At 46.7% G+C, this 13,317-nt stretch overlaps 1 protein-coding gene across 1 annotated transcript in view; it reads right to left on the bottom strand.

The window, feature by feature from the left end:
* SLC35F1 (solute carrier family 35 member F1) overlaps positions 1 to 7,202 on the bottom strand; it is a 240,660-nt gene extending 233,458 nt beyond the window's left edge. The window contains exon 1 of the mRNA XM_061990332.1: positions 6,923 to 7,202. Coding sequence (XP_061846316.1) covers positions 6,923 to 7,125 — 203 coding nt within the window. The 5' untranslated portion in view covers positions 7,126 to 7,202. The remainder of the gene's footprint in view (positions 1 to 6,922) is intronic.
* Between the last annotated feature and the right edge of the window lie 6,115 nt (positions 7,203 to 13,317).

Raw genomic sequence — 13,317 nt, 5'->3', positions numbered from 1 at the left:
GGGGATAGGTAGCTGAGGCGGTTCACAATCTGAATTTCACAATCACCAACACTTACACACTTTACAGTCATAGCAATTTATGAGTCCCCATACAGCTGTTCTTTCAACAGGTGATGTCAGCTGAGTTTAAGCTCAGCCTTTGAGCATGAGTTTTCTGTTGCTGGGTTTGGGGGTGAATTTTTAATTTTTTTTTTAAGTCAGCTTCTTCAGCAAGTTCTTTTTCCTAAGCTTTCTTGGTAATTAGCCCTAATCAGTATTCAAGTGCTGATCTGTAAGGCTATCTGCTGCCTTAAAGGAAGGGAACACCTCACTAATAGACCCAGTGTTTCCCTCTGCCTGCAGAAACAACCGCGATAAGGACAGAGACTCCAGCCATCTCCAAAAAGACAGAGTCACAAAGAGCCCTTCTGATCACTGCTGGCATCTGGCCTTCCCCTCATTAGCACATTAAAGCTGCTCTGTCCATCCCTTAAGAGCCACTGTGTCCATTCCTCCAGCTTTCTCTATGGAGCCATTTATAGTGCTGCTTCTTTGAAACCCCCCTAGTTCAAGAGGCAGTAACCCCTTCCCAAAGCCCATGGCACAGCCTGTGTCAAAAATTCCCACTTACAGACAGGCACCCAGTTAAGTATCAGCCTTCTGAATGTCATAGGTAGACAAAAGACATCCACATATTTCACCTTGCCAAACTGCCCCTCCTAGGGAAAGTCTTTTTTCCCAACCATTACCCAGGCTTTGAGGTGTAGACACTTGTGCACTTACCGTATCATATTACTCCACACAATTCCTATTTGGGAACAGTACCAGCAAAGCTTGTACCTTCCAAGGTGCAAATTCTCAGAAGAGTGAAGGAAGGGGGAACAAAGCTTTTTGATACAGACTCTGTAACCTGCTAGGAAATCACACTCATAGACACTTTGAAACCATACTTGAACAGACTCCCAGTACCTGCTACAGCAGCAACATGGAAGCTTTACATACTTTAGCTCATCTTTCCTCCTACATCAGAGCATTTTCAGTGTGCCAATAAGTGTGCTTTCACCAGAATAAGTTGTTTGGAGGAGAAGGAGAAAGGGAAGCACATCTTTTCTCCTCTTTTACAGGAATTTCAGCTCAAGAGGGACAGAGAACTTCTGGAAAGAGTCCAGCACAGGGCCACCAAGATGATCAGGGGACTGGAGCATCTTTCATAAGAGGAAAGGCTGCGGGAACTGGGGTTCTTTAGTCTGGAGAAGAGGAGACTGAGGGGAGATCTTATTATCATTTACAAATATCTAAAGGGTGGGTGTCAGGACATTAGGGCATCCTTTTTTTCTGTTGTACCTAGCAACTTGACAAGGAGTAATGGGATGAAGCTGGAACACAAAAAGTTCCATCTAAACGTAAGAAAAAGCTATTTCACTGTGAGGGTGAGGGAGCAGTGGAACAGGCTGCTCAGAGAGGTTGTGGAGTCTCCTTCCTTGGAGGTCTTCAAGACCCGCCTGGACATGTTCCTATGCGGCCTGATCTAGATGAACCTGCTTCTGCAGGGGGGTTGGACTAGATGATCTCTAAAGGTCTCTTCCAACCCCTACCATTCTATGATTCCATTTCCCTTATGGACCCAAATTATTGGGCATGTGGCTAATTGTCAGAGGTCACTACAAAATGGTGACTACAAGTAAACTAATGAGAAAAGGAACAAGTGGACAATTTTTCATCAGTTGATTCCTATATCCTCTGCCAGGATGCTTTCCTACAGGCAGATATGACCTTCACACTTCCCAGACCAAAAAGAATAATACTAACAGGTACAAGAAAGCCAACCTAGTTGCTTTATCTGTGCTCTGAACTCATTTTCTTTGACTTACTTCAGAACGGTACAAATATTTTTACCTAAAAGGAGAGCTACAGCTCTCTGAATTGGGCTCAAGATTCATTCTTCTACAGTCAATGTTATTCTGGTGGATTTTAAGAGGCTATTTATACTTTTTAAGAATAAAAATCCCAAAGGAAACCAATCCTTTTGTTTTGAAGAAGAAAGCAAAGCAACTGAAGGTTATGAATCCGCAGTCTTTTTTAGAGATTCCAAAAATGATATGTTTCATCCTTGACTCACTTTTCATTAAGGAAAAATGCCATAAATTATTTGGTTTGTTTGCCTCTCTGATCAGGCAGCTGAAAGACATTATTGCTTTGGGGCAATGAAATACGTTGCCTCAATTTCATTATTATTCAGTTTGAGGTTCTTTTTAGTACATAAGCTCCCTCTGATCTACTATGCGGATACACGTTATTAGGGAAAAAAAAAATCATTGAGTTACAGCTTTTGATACTTTCAGTGTCATTTAAACAGCTCAAATCTCTGAAGAGTTAGTAGCCTTGACACACAGTTCAAGTTCAAAGTTAGTCATCTAGAGGGCCAAATTCTTTATCAGCTCCATTGCCAGGGATAAATTTGGCCTGTAACATACTAAAAAGGCAAACGTTTTACTCAGACTGTACCCAAACAGCCCGGCTTTCTGATAAGAAGAATCCAAATCTCTTCATATAATTTTATTCGTTAAATCATTTCCTAATTTAATGACTTAATCTTATTAGCAACATGACTTTTTCTTTCTTTTCCTAAGAAAGGTGGTGGTAATTAGACCATATACTGGAGTTATGCACCAGGCTAAAATTTATCTGACAAAGTGAATAAGTGAGCTGTGTAGAGAGAGACTCACGCTGCTCCAGAGAAAGCTTTTGCAAGTCACTAGTGCAGAGAACACAACGACAAAGCTATTTAAAAGATGGCATGGGACTGAGAGTCTGAAATTACTCTTGCTCCATTTTCTGATATCGTTGAATATGTCTCTAATATTCTGATATGGTTTTTAGGAAACTTCTGAAAAATACAAAGTGCCATTTAGCAACAGAGAACAAGAAAAAGCACATGAAGACATTCCTGAAACGGCAAGATAAGGCATGGATAGATTTTACAGCAAGTATTCCTTAAGAAAGTGCTAAAAGACAGAAGTGGGTAAACCCAGAAAAATGTATGTGCCATCCAGCTCTCTCAAAAAGTCCTCACGGGGAAAAGCAATACAATACCAGGGCCTTAGTTGTTACTTTGGAGACCTGAGTTCACTGACACAGTTAGGGTATTTTTGTTTCCCAGAATAATCTAATTTACTTAGGTAAAATAACTGTCATTGTATGTCATTGTATGTATGTATATTGTAAGACACAACTCATTTTCCTTGCAGAAACTTCATTTTCCCTCCTTGCCTGATTCCTAGGACTACAGAGATAACATCCATGTATAAGCAGGTATCTCATTTGTTGGCTCTCATTCAGACAAATAATTTGCAAGAATCCCCCAAAGAGATCATTTGGCAACCTGCTCCCCCTGTGGTTCAGCAATGTTTATTCTCTGCCCAGTTCCTCTAAAGAGGTGATAACCAGCCTTCTCAACAGGAGACCAACCTGTAAATTAGTTCAAAAGGCTGCAGGGGGCAAAGGAAACATTTGGCAGGTGATTCTCTCAACCTTTCAGGTCACTCAGGGAGTGCAAAGAATGGAGACAAGCCACCCCTCTGTGCTGGGATACAGACCTCCTAAACAGCACAATTTTCTCCTTTTTGTCTCATGTTCTGCTATAGGTGGGAGGCAATGTGGAGCAGGTGAGTCACTGCTTATTAAGTGGTCCTCTACAAGCAGACTGAGTCGGTGGAGTCCAATTTTGGCTTTGCAAAGGCTGTGGGGAAGCAAGCAAACACTCAAACAGCCAACATTATTCTTTCTCGCTCCTGCAATGTGGCAGGGCAGGGTCAGCCAGGGACACCTGCTAAGCAAATGTCTCGGGGAAGGTACCAAACAGGGCCCAGAAGCTGGGATTCATGGACTCGTGGATTCACGGCTCAGAATTTATACTCAACAGGGAGGAAATGGTGGAAGATAAAATAGTTTTCTATAGGTTGCAAAGCAGTTCTAAGTGAAGCCTTCAAAGGCAATTCAGGAAGTATCAAGTGCCTAAGTGACCAAACCACTACAGAGTAAGTGAGAAAGAATCGATGCTCAGTTTCTGCCAATGTCTATCCCCACTCTCCTGCTATCTTGTTTCCTCCCTCACTGTATTAGGGCCTGTGGTGATAGGACAGAGGGTAATGATTTTAAACTAAAGAAGGGTAGATTCAGACTAGATACAAGGAAAAGATTTTTGCAGTGATGATAGTGAAACAGTAGAACAGGTTGCCGAGAGAGGTAGTAGATGCTCCCATCTCTGGAAGAATTCAAGCTCAAGTTAGACAGGGCTCTAAGCAATCTGATCTACCTGAAGATGTCTCTGCACATTGGGGGGTGGAGACAAAGTTGGGAGTGAGACTAAATGACCTTTAAAGGTCCATTCCAACCCAAACTATGCTATGATTCCACCAGATACAAGCAGGTTTCTGGCAACCCCAGTCGTTGTCAATCTTTTAATTTTGTTTGCCTGTCTGAGAAGCACCCACTTTGTCTAGCAGAAAACAGAAGTTCCATGAGCTCAACTCAATGAGTTAATTAGGAGCCATTCACAAATGGATCTCGAGCAAATGGTGCACAAAAACTATAGACAGCACAGGGAAGTTCTACCCTTTTCCAGTAGAAAAAAAAACCATTAACTGAAGAAGCCAATGCTTGGTTTGTTCTGTGCTCCTGCTCCTTTAGAGATAGAGCATACATATTTCTTCCTTTCCTGTACACATCTGCTTGCTTCTGTTTCCATGAAGATGAAAACTTATTTGTGCCAGCATCCATTTCACTGTATCAACAGAAATATTGCATGAAAGCCATGATGTTTACACGGGCTGAGTCATTAGTTCCCACAGAAAGCTGAAAGAAACCTAACTCAGGCAAAATTTCCCTTGATACAGACATTGGGATGGGCCAAGGATTCTCTTACACAAAGAAAAGACTGCCTTAAAACACCACAGTAACAAGTCTTCTTCCTCTCCATAAATCACATACTTTTGGAAAATAATTACTCTTGTTTCGTGTTTGAACAGGAGAAAAAGAATATGTTCACGGAAAAGTGACTGGGATCCTGAAGTGATGGAACATTCAAGTTTGTGACTCAAAACAGAGATCTGATCTTTGGCTACTAAAACCAATTTCTATCCTTTTCCTCAAAAAAAACCAAAAAACAAAAAACCAAACCCCTAGATATTTTAATTTCAGTTATTTATATGTAAGATCAAATATTTATTTTACTGTGTATGGCTGAGAGTCATATATGCATAAGTATGGTAACTGCTTGAACTCCGTGATTTATTCCAACTCCTCTTAGCCATGAAGATTGTGGCTTGGGAACCATCAATTTGATGGCTCCCAAGAGGTCAGTATTACCACTCTTGGATAGGAGTACCTATTGTTTCTACATCTGATCCCCTCAGCACATCTTTATATGTCTCTTGCTGCCTCCTTCTTTTCTCTAGTGTCTTATTTCAGGACTGCCACTTGCCACAGGACGATCAAGGCGAAGGAGATGGGAATTTTGAAAGCACAGGGCACCTAAGATAACACAGACTGTTGGGCTGAGGAACTGAATAAATTTTGCTGTACTGAGAGTTGCAAACATGTGTGTACACAAAAATACGTAATTGAGTTAGAGCTGAAGCAGCTCTTACTTGTTTCAACTTTCCAATCCTTCTCATGCTTGAGAAGTATTTCATCCCTTACTGAAGCTTTTGAGGATCCCCCTAGAATGGCAACAACTGCAAATAATAGCAATGATCTGTGAGCAATCAAATATCTTCAGGTATTTGTAACAAAGACAGTAAGAATGGTTGTTTTCTCGTGTTAAAAAGCTTGAAAGAGTCAATAATCTTCACCTTCACAACTAGCATAACTAGATAGAAGAAGCACTTTTCTCGGTAGCTCATCCATACTACATGTATTCGAAACTAAAGAGGGAACTATGAGGCTGACACTGGTCCACACCATCCAGTTGCTGCTCATAACACTGCAACTGCTCTATTTAGCATATAAAAGTCATTAGGCAGAAGTAATGGCTTCAGATGGCTTTTCAGACAAGAGCTCAGAGGCTCCTTCTGGAGAAGTACAACCCCAGTTATGCTCTGGATAGACTCTCTTTTGTAGTAAAACCCTCAAATCAAACGCACTGTAGAACAAACAAGTGGCAAAGAGGAGAGCGTAACGGATTCAGCGAAGATGGTTCCAGTGTTTTCTTGTGCGTTCGGGGAAATAATTTACCCCGAGTGCCCTGCAGCTTCCCTATCTTTGTACTGACAGTTCTGAGCCGCAAGCCCAGCCGAACCGAGCAGCAGGCATCTCGTCCCGCTCCTGAAGCCCAAGCAGCATTCTCCGTGCCCACGCCAGCGCGTGGGCAGCGGCCAAAAACCCCGTACGGGGCCGCCCGGCACCCCGGAGCGCCGAGCCCGGCCCGGCCGCGGACCCCGCCGGGACGGGAGTCGGGCCGCCCCGACTTCCCCTCGGACTGCGGCAGCGCGGACGTGGGCTCCGTTCTTCCCGCTGCCCCCTGCGTGTCCGCGACGGGCCGGGAGAGCCGAAGCAGGCGAGAGGCGTGGGGACCCTATTGTGAGGGTGTGACAGCGGGCTGGGCAGGTGCGCCCGGCACCGACCCCGGCGGGGAGAGAGCGGGCCGGGGCCGCGCCTCACGCCGGCGCCTCGGAGGCAACAATGGACCGGGGGAGGCTCCGCGCCGCTACCCCCTGCCCGCGTCTCCCGCGGCGAAAGGCGCTGCCGGCCCCGCCGCGCCGAGCGAGCCGCCCCGCCGGAGCCCTTGCGCTCCCCCGGCGCCTCCCAGGGGGTCGAGCCGCGGCTCCCCCGACGGCCGCCCCCGGGACCCGCGCGCCCCAGAGCGAGCGGCGACGGGGCGGATAGCCTCGCAGCACCGTGCCGTGCCGTGCCGCCGGAGCCCCGGTCCATCCTCCGGCCTCACCTGTTCAACACTTTCCTGATCCTCTGGCGCACGCTGGAGGAGGGCGCGGAGATGCCGCTCCTGCCGCCGCCGCTGCCGCCCTCCGCCGGCAGGTTCTCGATGGTGGCCACGACATGGCTGGGCTGCGGCGGGTGGTTCGGCGGCGGCGGCGGCTGCGGCGGCGGCGGGTGGCGGTGGTGGCGGTGGCGCTCGGGGGAGAGCATCGCGGCAGGGCTGCGCCTCAGCGGAGAGCGGGGCGCATCCTGGCGGGAGGGCGGCGAGCGCTGCTGCCGCCGGGCGAGGCTGCCGCCGGCGCTGGCTCCTTCGGCTTCCGGGCAGCGCCAGACCCTCGCCCGCTCCTCCCTCACTGGGCTGCCATGCAGCGAGGGGCGGGCTGCCGCCGCCGCCAGCGAGTGCCGCTCACGGCCGACGAAGTGGCAGCAGTTGGGCGACCCTCCTCCTCCTCCCCTCACGCCTCGCGCCCAGCCGGTGCCTCCCCCCGGCGGAGCCGCCGCGCCGCCTCGATCCCCTTTGTTCCCCGCTCGCCGCCGCCCCGCGCAGCCCCACGCACGGCTGCCGCCGCGGCCCGGCCCGGCCCGTCACGGCGGCGGCGAAGCCCCCTCACAGCCGTGTGTGGCGGCGCCCGCCCCTGCGCGCCGCGATGCCGCCGGCCGACAGCGGCGGAGGCCGCCAGGTGGCGCCGGCGGCAGCGCCCCAGCCCGGCAGCCGCGGGACGTCCGGAGTCGAGCGGAATTGGCGGCCGGAGCGGGACTCGGAGCGCCGTGTCTCTCCACAGACGGGGACGAAGGCGGGATCGCTGATTTACCCACAAACTTAAAAACTCTTCGGGAATTGTGGGGGGGTTTAGTTGCCTTTGGGGGCTGAGGTTTTTTCCTAGACAATTGCCCTCGTGGCCAAGAAGGCCAACGGTGTCCTGGATGCATCAAGAAGAGTGTGGCCAGCAGGTCAAGGGAGGTTCTTCTCCCTCTCTACTCTGCCCTGGTGAGGCCTCATCTGGAGTCCTGTGTCCAGTTCTGGGCTCCCCAGCTCAAGAGACACAGGGAATTGCTGGAGAGAGTCCAGCGCAGGGCCACCAAGATGATCAGGGGAATGGAGCATCTTATTAGGAAAGGCTGTGGGAACTGGAGCTGTTCAGCCTAGAGAAGAGGAAACTGAGGAGCAATCTTATCAACACTTATAACTATCTAAAGGACAGGTGTTGAGAGGATGAGGCGAGTCTTTTTTTTCTGTAGTACCCAGTGACAGGACAAGGGGTAATAGACACAAGCTGGAACAAAGGAAGTTCCACTTCAACATGAGGAGAAGCTTCTTTCCTATGAGGGTAAGGGAGCCCTGGCACAGGCTGCCCAGGGAGGGTGTGGATTCTCCTTCTCTGGAGGTTTTCAAAAGCTGCCTGGATGCATTCCTGTGTGACTTGATCAAGGTGAACCTGCTTTAGCAGTGGGTTGGACTGTATGATCTCTCGAGGTCCCTTTGAACTCTGACTATTCTATGGTTCCGTGACTCTGTGACTCTTGCCTACAACTGGACAGGATGGCACCTCCACTAGCCAGTAAATTGTGCACACCTCGGGACCAGCATATGTTTACCCTCCAAAACGTGGTGTGCCCTGTCTCATCTTCAGTTAATCGGAAAAAAGTGTAAATAAGGAATGCCTCTGAACGGCACCCTGGCTCTTGGGCTGCTGGAGAGACATGTAAGGGACTGCAAAAGGATTGGCTGTCCCCAGAAAGTTCAGAGTTCCATACATTTTTCATAAGGACAGCGGGATTCAAGTTCATGCCTGGGCAAGGCTTGTCACAGACACATTGGTCTATTTCAAACACAGGGAATCTCTCTGAAATGAAATGGTATGAACTTGGTTTTAGTATTTCTTATTTTAAAGAGTAAGATGTCACTTTAAAAATTGAATGAGGCTCAGAGGAGGTGAAGTTTGCATATCTTTTAAATGGATCCTGTCTCCCTGAAACATATAATGTGATAATTTTGCAATGTCCTGTAATTTGAAATTTCACCTTTTCCATTTTTTTGTTCCTCCCTACTTATTTTTGTCAGAGATTCTTTCCCTGTGTTCCCATTTGCGTGAGCCTTACACAAAGCCACAAAGCTGAGAGGAACATCCGTAGAAAGCAGGGAAATGTGGCTATAGAGCTATGGAGTGTCCCCCGGGGAAATCAGATAAATGTTAATGCTTGAAATTACTTTCGCCTTTTTTTTTTTAATGACTAGATTTCATATCAGTAATACCTGTTTATGGGAACTATTCCTTTTGCCAATATTAACTTGTAATATGTCAGTTTACTCTGAGTGCCTCAGCCGCCTCAGTCTAACAGGTCGTCAGATGAGATCCAGTGGAGCATACTGCTCTATCAGAGGAATGCTTTTGATGATGGCGCTCACTCACTTGAAATCCTCTAAAGTTCATTCTCCGTTCCAGGCAAGAAGCCAGCTGTTTTCAGGGCGAGTCGAACCTCAGTTGAATCAGATTATGCTACTCAGAGATTCCCCTCTCTCCTATTCCCCCCATGGCAACCACATGTTTCCATAAGTGGAGACAAGATGAGGTTCATTCTCCCTGGCAGCTCTTGGAAGTGGAAGGGACAGAGCCTGCAAAGGCTCAGTGTCTGCCTTCGGGGCAGCACGGGGTCAGCTGCAGGGCTGGCTGCCTGGTGCAGCTGTCACCGCTGTGTGCCATCACCCTGTGGGTCCAGCCGTAGCACCCCCAACTCACACGCTTATCTCTGTCCCATGTACCTCTAGCACCTATTTGTTAACGTTTCCATGCCCTTCATTAAACACTCTGTTTCTCCAAATGGATGGCAACTGCAAACGTTCTCCGTGCTGGCATGAGGGGGTTTATATAAAAGATGTGTTTGCTTCTGGGTGCTCAGTGGCCATTTCAGACTAATCTGACAGCTGAGCGGATCAGAACAACAGTGTTTGTGTAACTTTATTCCTGCTGGTTAAACACAATGAATGCATACCTGAAGTCCAATCTGGGATCTGCCAATAAACAGGGAGGCTGCTGTGGGAAGCTCCTGTCGTCAGAGCAGACTGCTTATTTGACAGCCCCCTTTGCACAGATGAGGAGGGAAACTGTCGGTCTGTACAGACAGCCCTGCTGCCACCATGACAAATGGATTCCTTGCACGCACAGGTCTATGATAAATACAATGCCAAACTTTTGCTATGCCCACTAAAATTGTTTCCAATTGCTTTTCAGTTTGTCTCACTGTCATACCACGTGGGCAGCATTACGCCATCTCATGGCTTTGTGCATTTAATGTGACAGTTTACTCGTGCTGGGATTTTTCCATTATTAGACAAAATTACTGGGAGGAACAATTATACTGGATATATTCTCTTCAGTAATATCAGCAGATTTTCTACATCATACAATCAGTAGTGACTGATTGAGAATAGCATTTTTTGACATTTTAATAATTACTCAAGATGCCATTTATGTGGTTAAATATCCCTTGCAGTCTGAGCACTCTTGGCCTGGTTTCAAACACAGTGCTAAGCATGCTCAGCTCCCTTGTAGCTCTTCCTCCATGGGTTGACATTCAACTATGGCATGTCTGGCATCGTCATTAATTTGACACCCAACTGGATTAATCTTACTGAAAGATAAGAACAGAATTTGTGTAATTGTGAAAATGTATCTTTTGTTAAGTACTAAATCTCCCTGATTACAGATGAACAACCTCCCGAGGACTCCTCTTTGTGCTTTGCACCGAAGAAGAGTTTTGTCTTCTTGCACAAAACCTGGTTTTAAGTCTAGGTTTTCAAAATTGTCATGTGAGCTGAGCTGGTACAGCCTTTTTTCTTGCCAATGTCCTCCATAACTAAAACGAAACCACCTCCTCCGTGGTTACCTGAGTTCACAGGAGATCACGTCCTTTTTACTTTTGAGTTGCTGTCGATAAACACATACAAAGCCGTTGCAATAGCAGCCACAGCAACTTGCCAATGCACTGCCAAAGGACTGCCAAAGGACCTGTCTTAAGCTGACGTCCTCATGCCTGAAACCCAATCAATAAGCTAAGTGAGGAAGTATTCTCCTAGGGGTCTGACCTTGTAGCTATGCTCTCAAGAGCCCACTGAAGATCTGGGCAGGACTTGCAGCAGGACCAGAGGCTAACCAGAAACCAGTAGGATAACACACATCAGTAAAATATATAAACAGCACAGTAAGTGTCAACAAATGAGACTCTTTTACAAAGATGAGCACATCCTTCTCCAAAGTAGGTTGAATGATGGGTGTAGGAACCTAGGCTTTCACCTCATCTTAGCCAAATTTTAGAGAGCTAAACCTCAGTCTTTCCTATTCCAACTGAGTCTCCTGGAATTGCTGAAATCACTCTTCTGCAGTACTGTCAGCATCCTGTGGTCCTCAGCCAACAAACAGCTCAAACCTGAATTCCAGGCAGCTCTGGTCTAAGATGTGGAGTGGCTGTGAGTGTCATAACCCCAAGGCTGTTTGGCTTGTGGAGATTCGATCAGGCAGTCAGGCTGCTCCATCACGTTTTTTCAGGGGTGGGAAAACTGAGGTGCTGAAGCAGTTCTGGCCAGGACAAGACATGGTCTCTCACATCTTAAGCAAGCACCAGAGCTACCAAAAGGAAGACTCATGATCTTTTTTTTTTCATCTGTCAGAATGACTATATTTGCCATTTGATTTGTATCAAAATTATAGTTTGATTTATTAATATTTAAATTTTAATATTTGATGTAGCATTTCTATTAAATTTTTTATTTGTAGAAACATTGCAGGCTTATTACTAACAAATCCAGTATTATATTTGTATTTGATTTCATACCTGGAATGAATTAGTTGCAGTTGGAGAGAGTGAGAAGACCTTTTGTTATCATTCTCTGCTGCAGCACCACGTGGGTCAGCTCAGCACTGAGATTTATCCTGCTTGTTCCTGCATGGTGTTCCAGAGAGGAAATATTCATACGTCTGGTGACTCTGAGTTGAATGCTGCCCTGAACCTGCAGTGCTTCTGCCTAGCTTGTTTAAAGGAGCCCAGGTGACTTTACGTGCAGTGCTGCACAGGGCAGCAATGACAGCCTTTGTTATGGTGCTTCTGAGGGACAAGCAAGAGCCACAGAGGCAAGGTGCTGGTTTGCACAAAAGCTATTTACTCAAAATCTTTCCAGACTTCAGGTAATTTTTTGTTATGACAGCCCAAATACTCCAGCCACCTCCCTATACCTGAGAAAGACTCAGAGAAGTGACAAGTTTCCAACTTGTGGGGCTGATTATGGGAAAAGAAGCAGTACCAGAGCACAGCAGCACAGCCTTCTTGTTAATCCTCAGCCTTCATGCACCAGTGTCCCGTTTCTGCACAATCGTTGCCATCTGCCAGGTTGTTACAGATAATCAGGACCTTACAAGTCAACTTCTTAGGAGATGAGAAGTCAGCAGTTCTGAAGCTGAGCGTAGCATGGTTATCCATACACACTAGTGGATGAACAGCTGTGGAAAGGCAGCATAGCTGTGGGGGATCTCAGCACACAGCCCACATACAGTTCCTGGGCAGCAGCTCAGCATCTAACAAAATCAGAGGAAGAGAGCATGAAGGCATGCAGGCAGAGCTGCTCCTCCCACTGACCTATGCCACAGCACAAGCAAAGCCAGACACCCCACCTGCATCACACAAGGAGTGAGTGAGGTTGTGAGCCACAATGCCTGTTTTTCACACCCACTGTAACAATATTTTCTATTTCTCATTAGTTTCAGGAGGGAATATACTAATATTCTGTAATAATTTTTGCACTTGTAGGGGAATATTTACACAGAGAGACACAGAAACAAGGAGAATTGCATTGCAATATCATTGGAGCCTGAGTCCAAGCAGCTGAGTCCATATAAAAAAGATAGATTACACACTACAGAAGAGGTAAAATGAGATAGAATGTATTAATTTCCATCACCTTGGGAGAGCAACAAAGGCACAATAAAAAGTACTATAAACAATCTGTGAATGCCTTAAATTACAATAGTACAAGGTTCACAAGCAGTTCAGAAACAGAACATGAAGGATAGCTCAGTTTCTCTGGAGGAGGATGAGTAGAGCTCCTGTCTGACATATGACTGCCTCTTCTTCAAGATTTCTCTTGCTTTACTGCTGCAGCTATCATTTCAGCAGTTTGTAATAGCCATGCAGGCACCGGTAGCTTTTAGACAGTTGCAAACACTTATCTGCTTGTCCTTTCTCTATTTTGCATAAAATTAAATCAATTTTGCAGAGGTTAATTAAGAAGTGTATTAACTCTCCTGTTTGGGTTTTAGCATAGGTCACTCACAGACTCAAAACCTCAGACAGGAAAGACAGATGAATCTCGAAAGAAAGCAACAACAGCTCATCATCTGAGAAAGCTGCAGG

The sequence above is a fragment of the Colius striatus genome, chromosome 2, assembly GCF_028858725.1.
Source record: "Colius striatus isolate bColStr4 chromosome 2, bColStr4.1.hap1, whole genome shotgun sequence".
Taxonomy (NCBI): Eukaryota; Metazoa; Chordata; class Aves; order Coliiformes; family Coliidae; genus Colius; species Colius striatus.
Note: the sequence above shows the minus strand (reverse complement) of the source record. Positions and strands in the feature narration are given on the sequence as shown.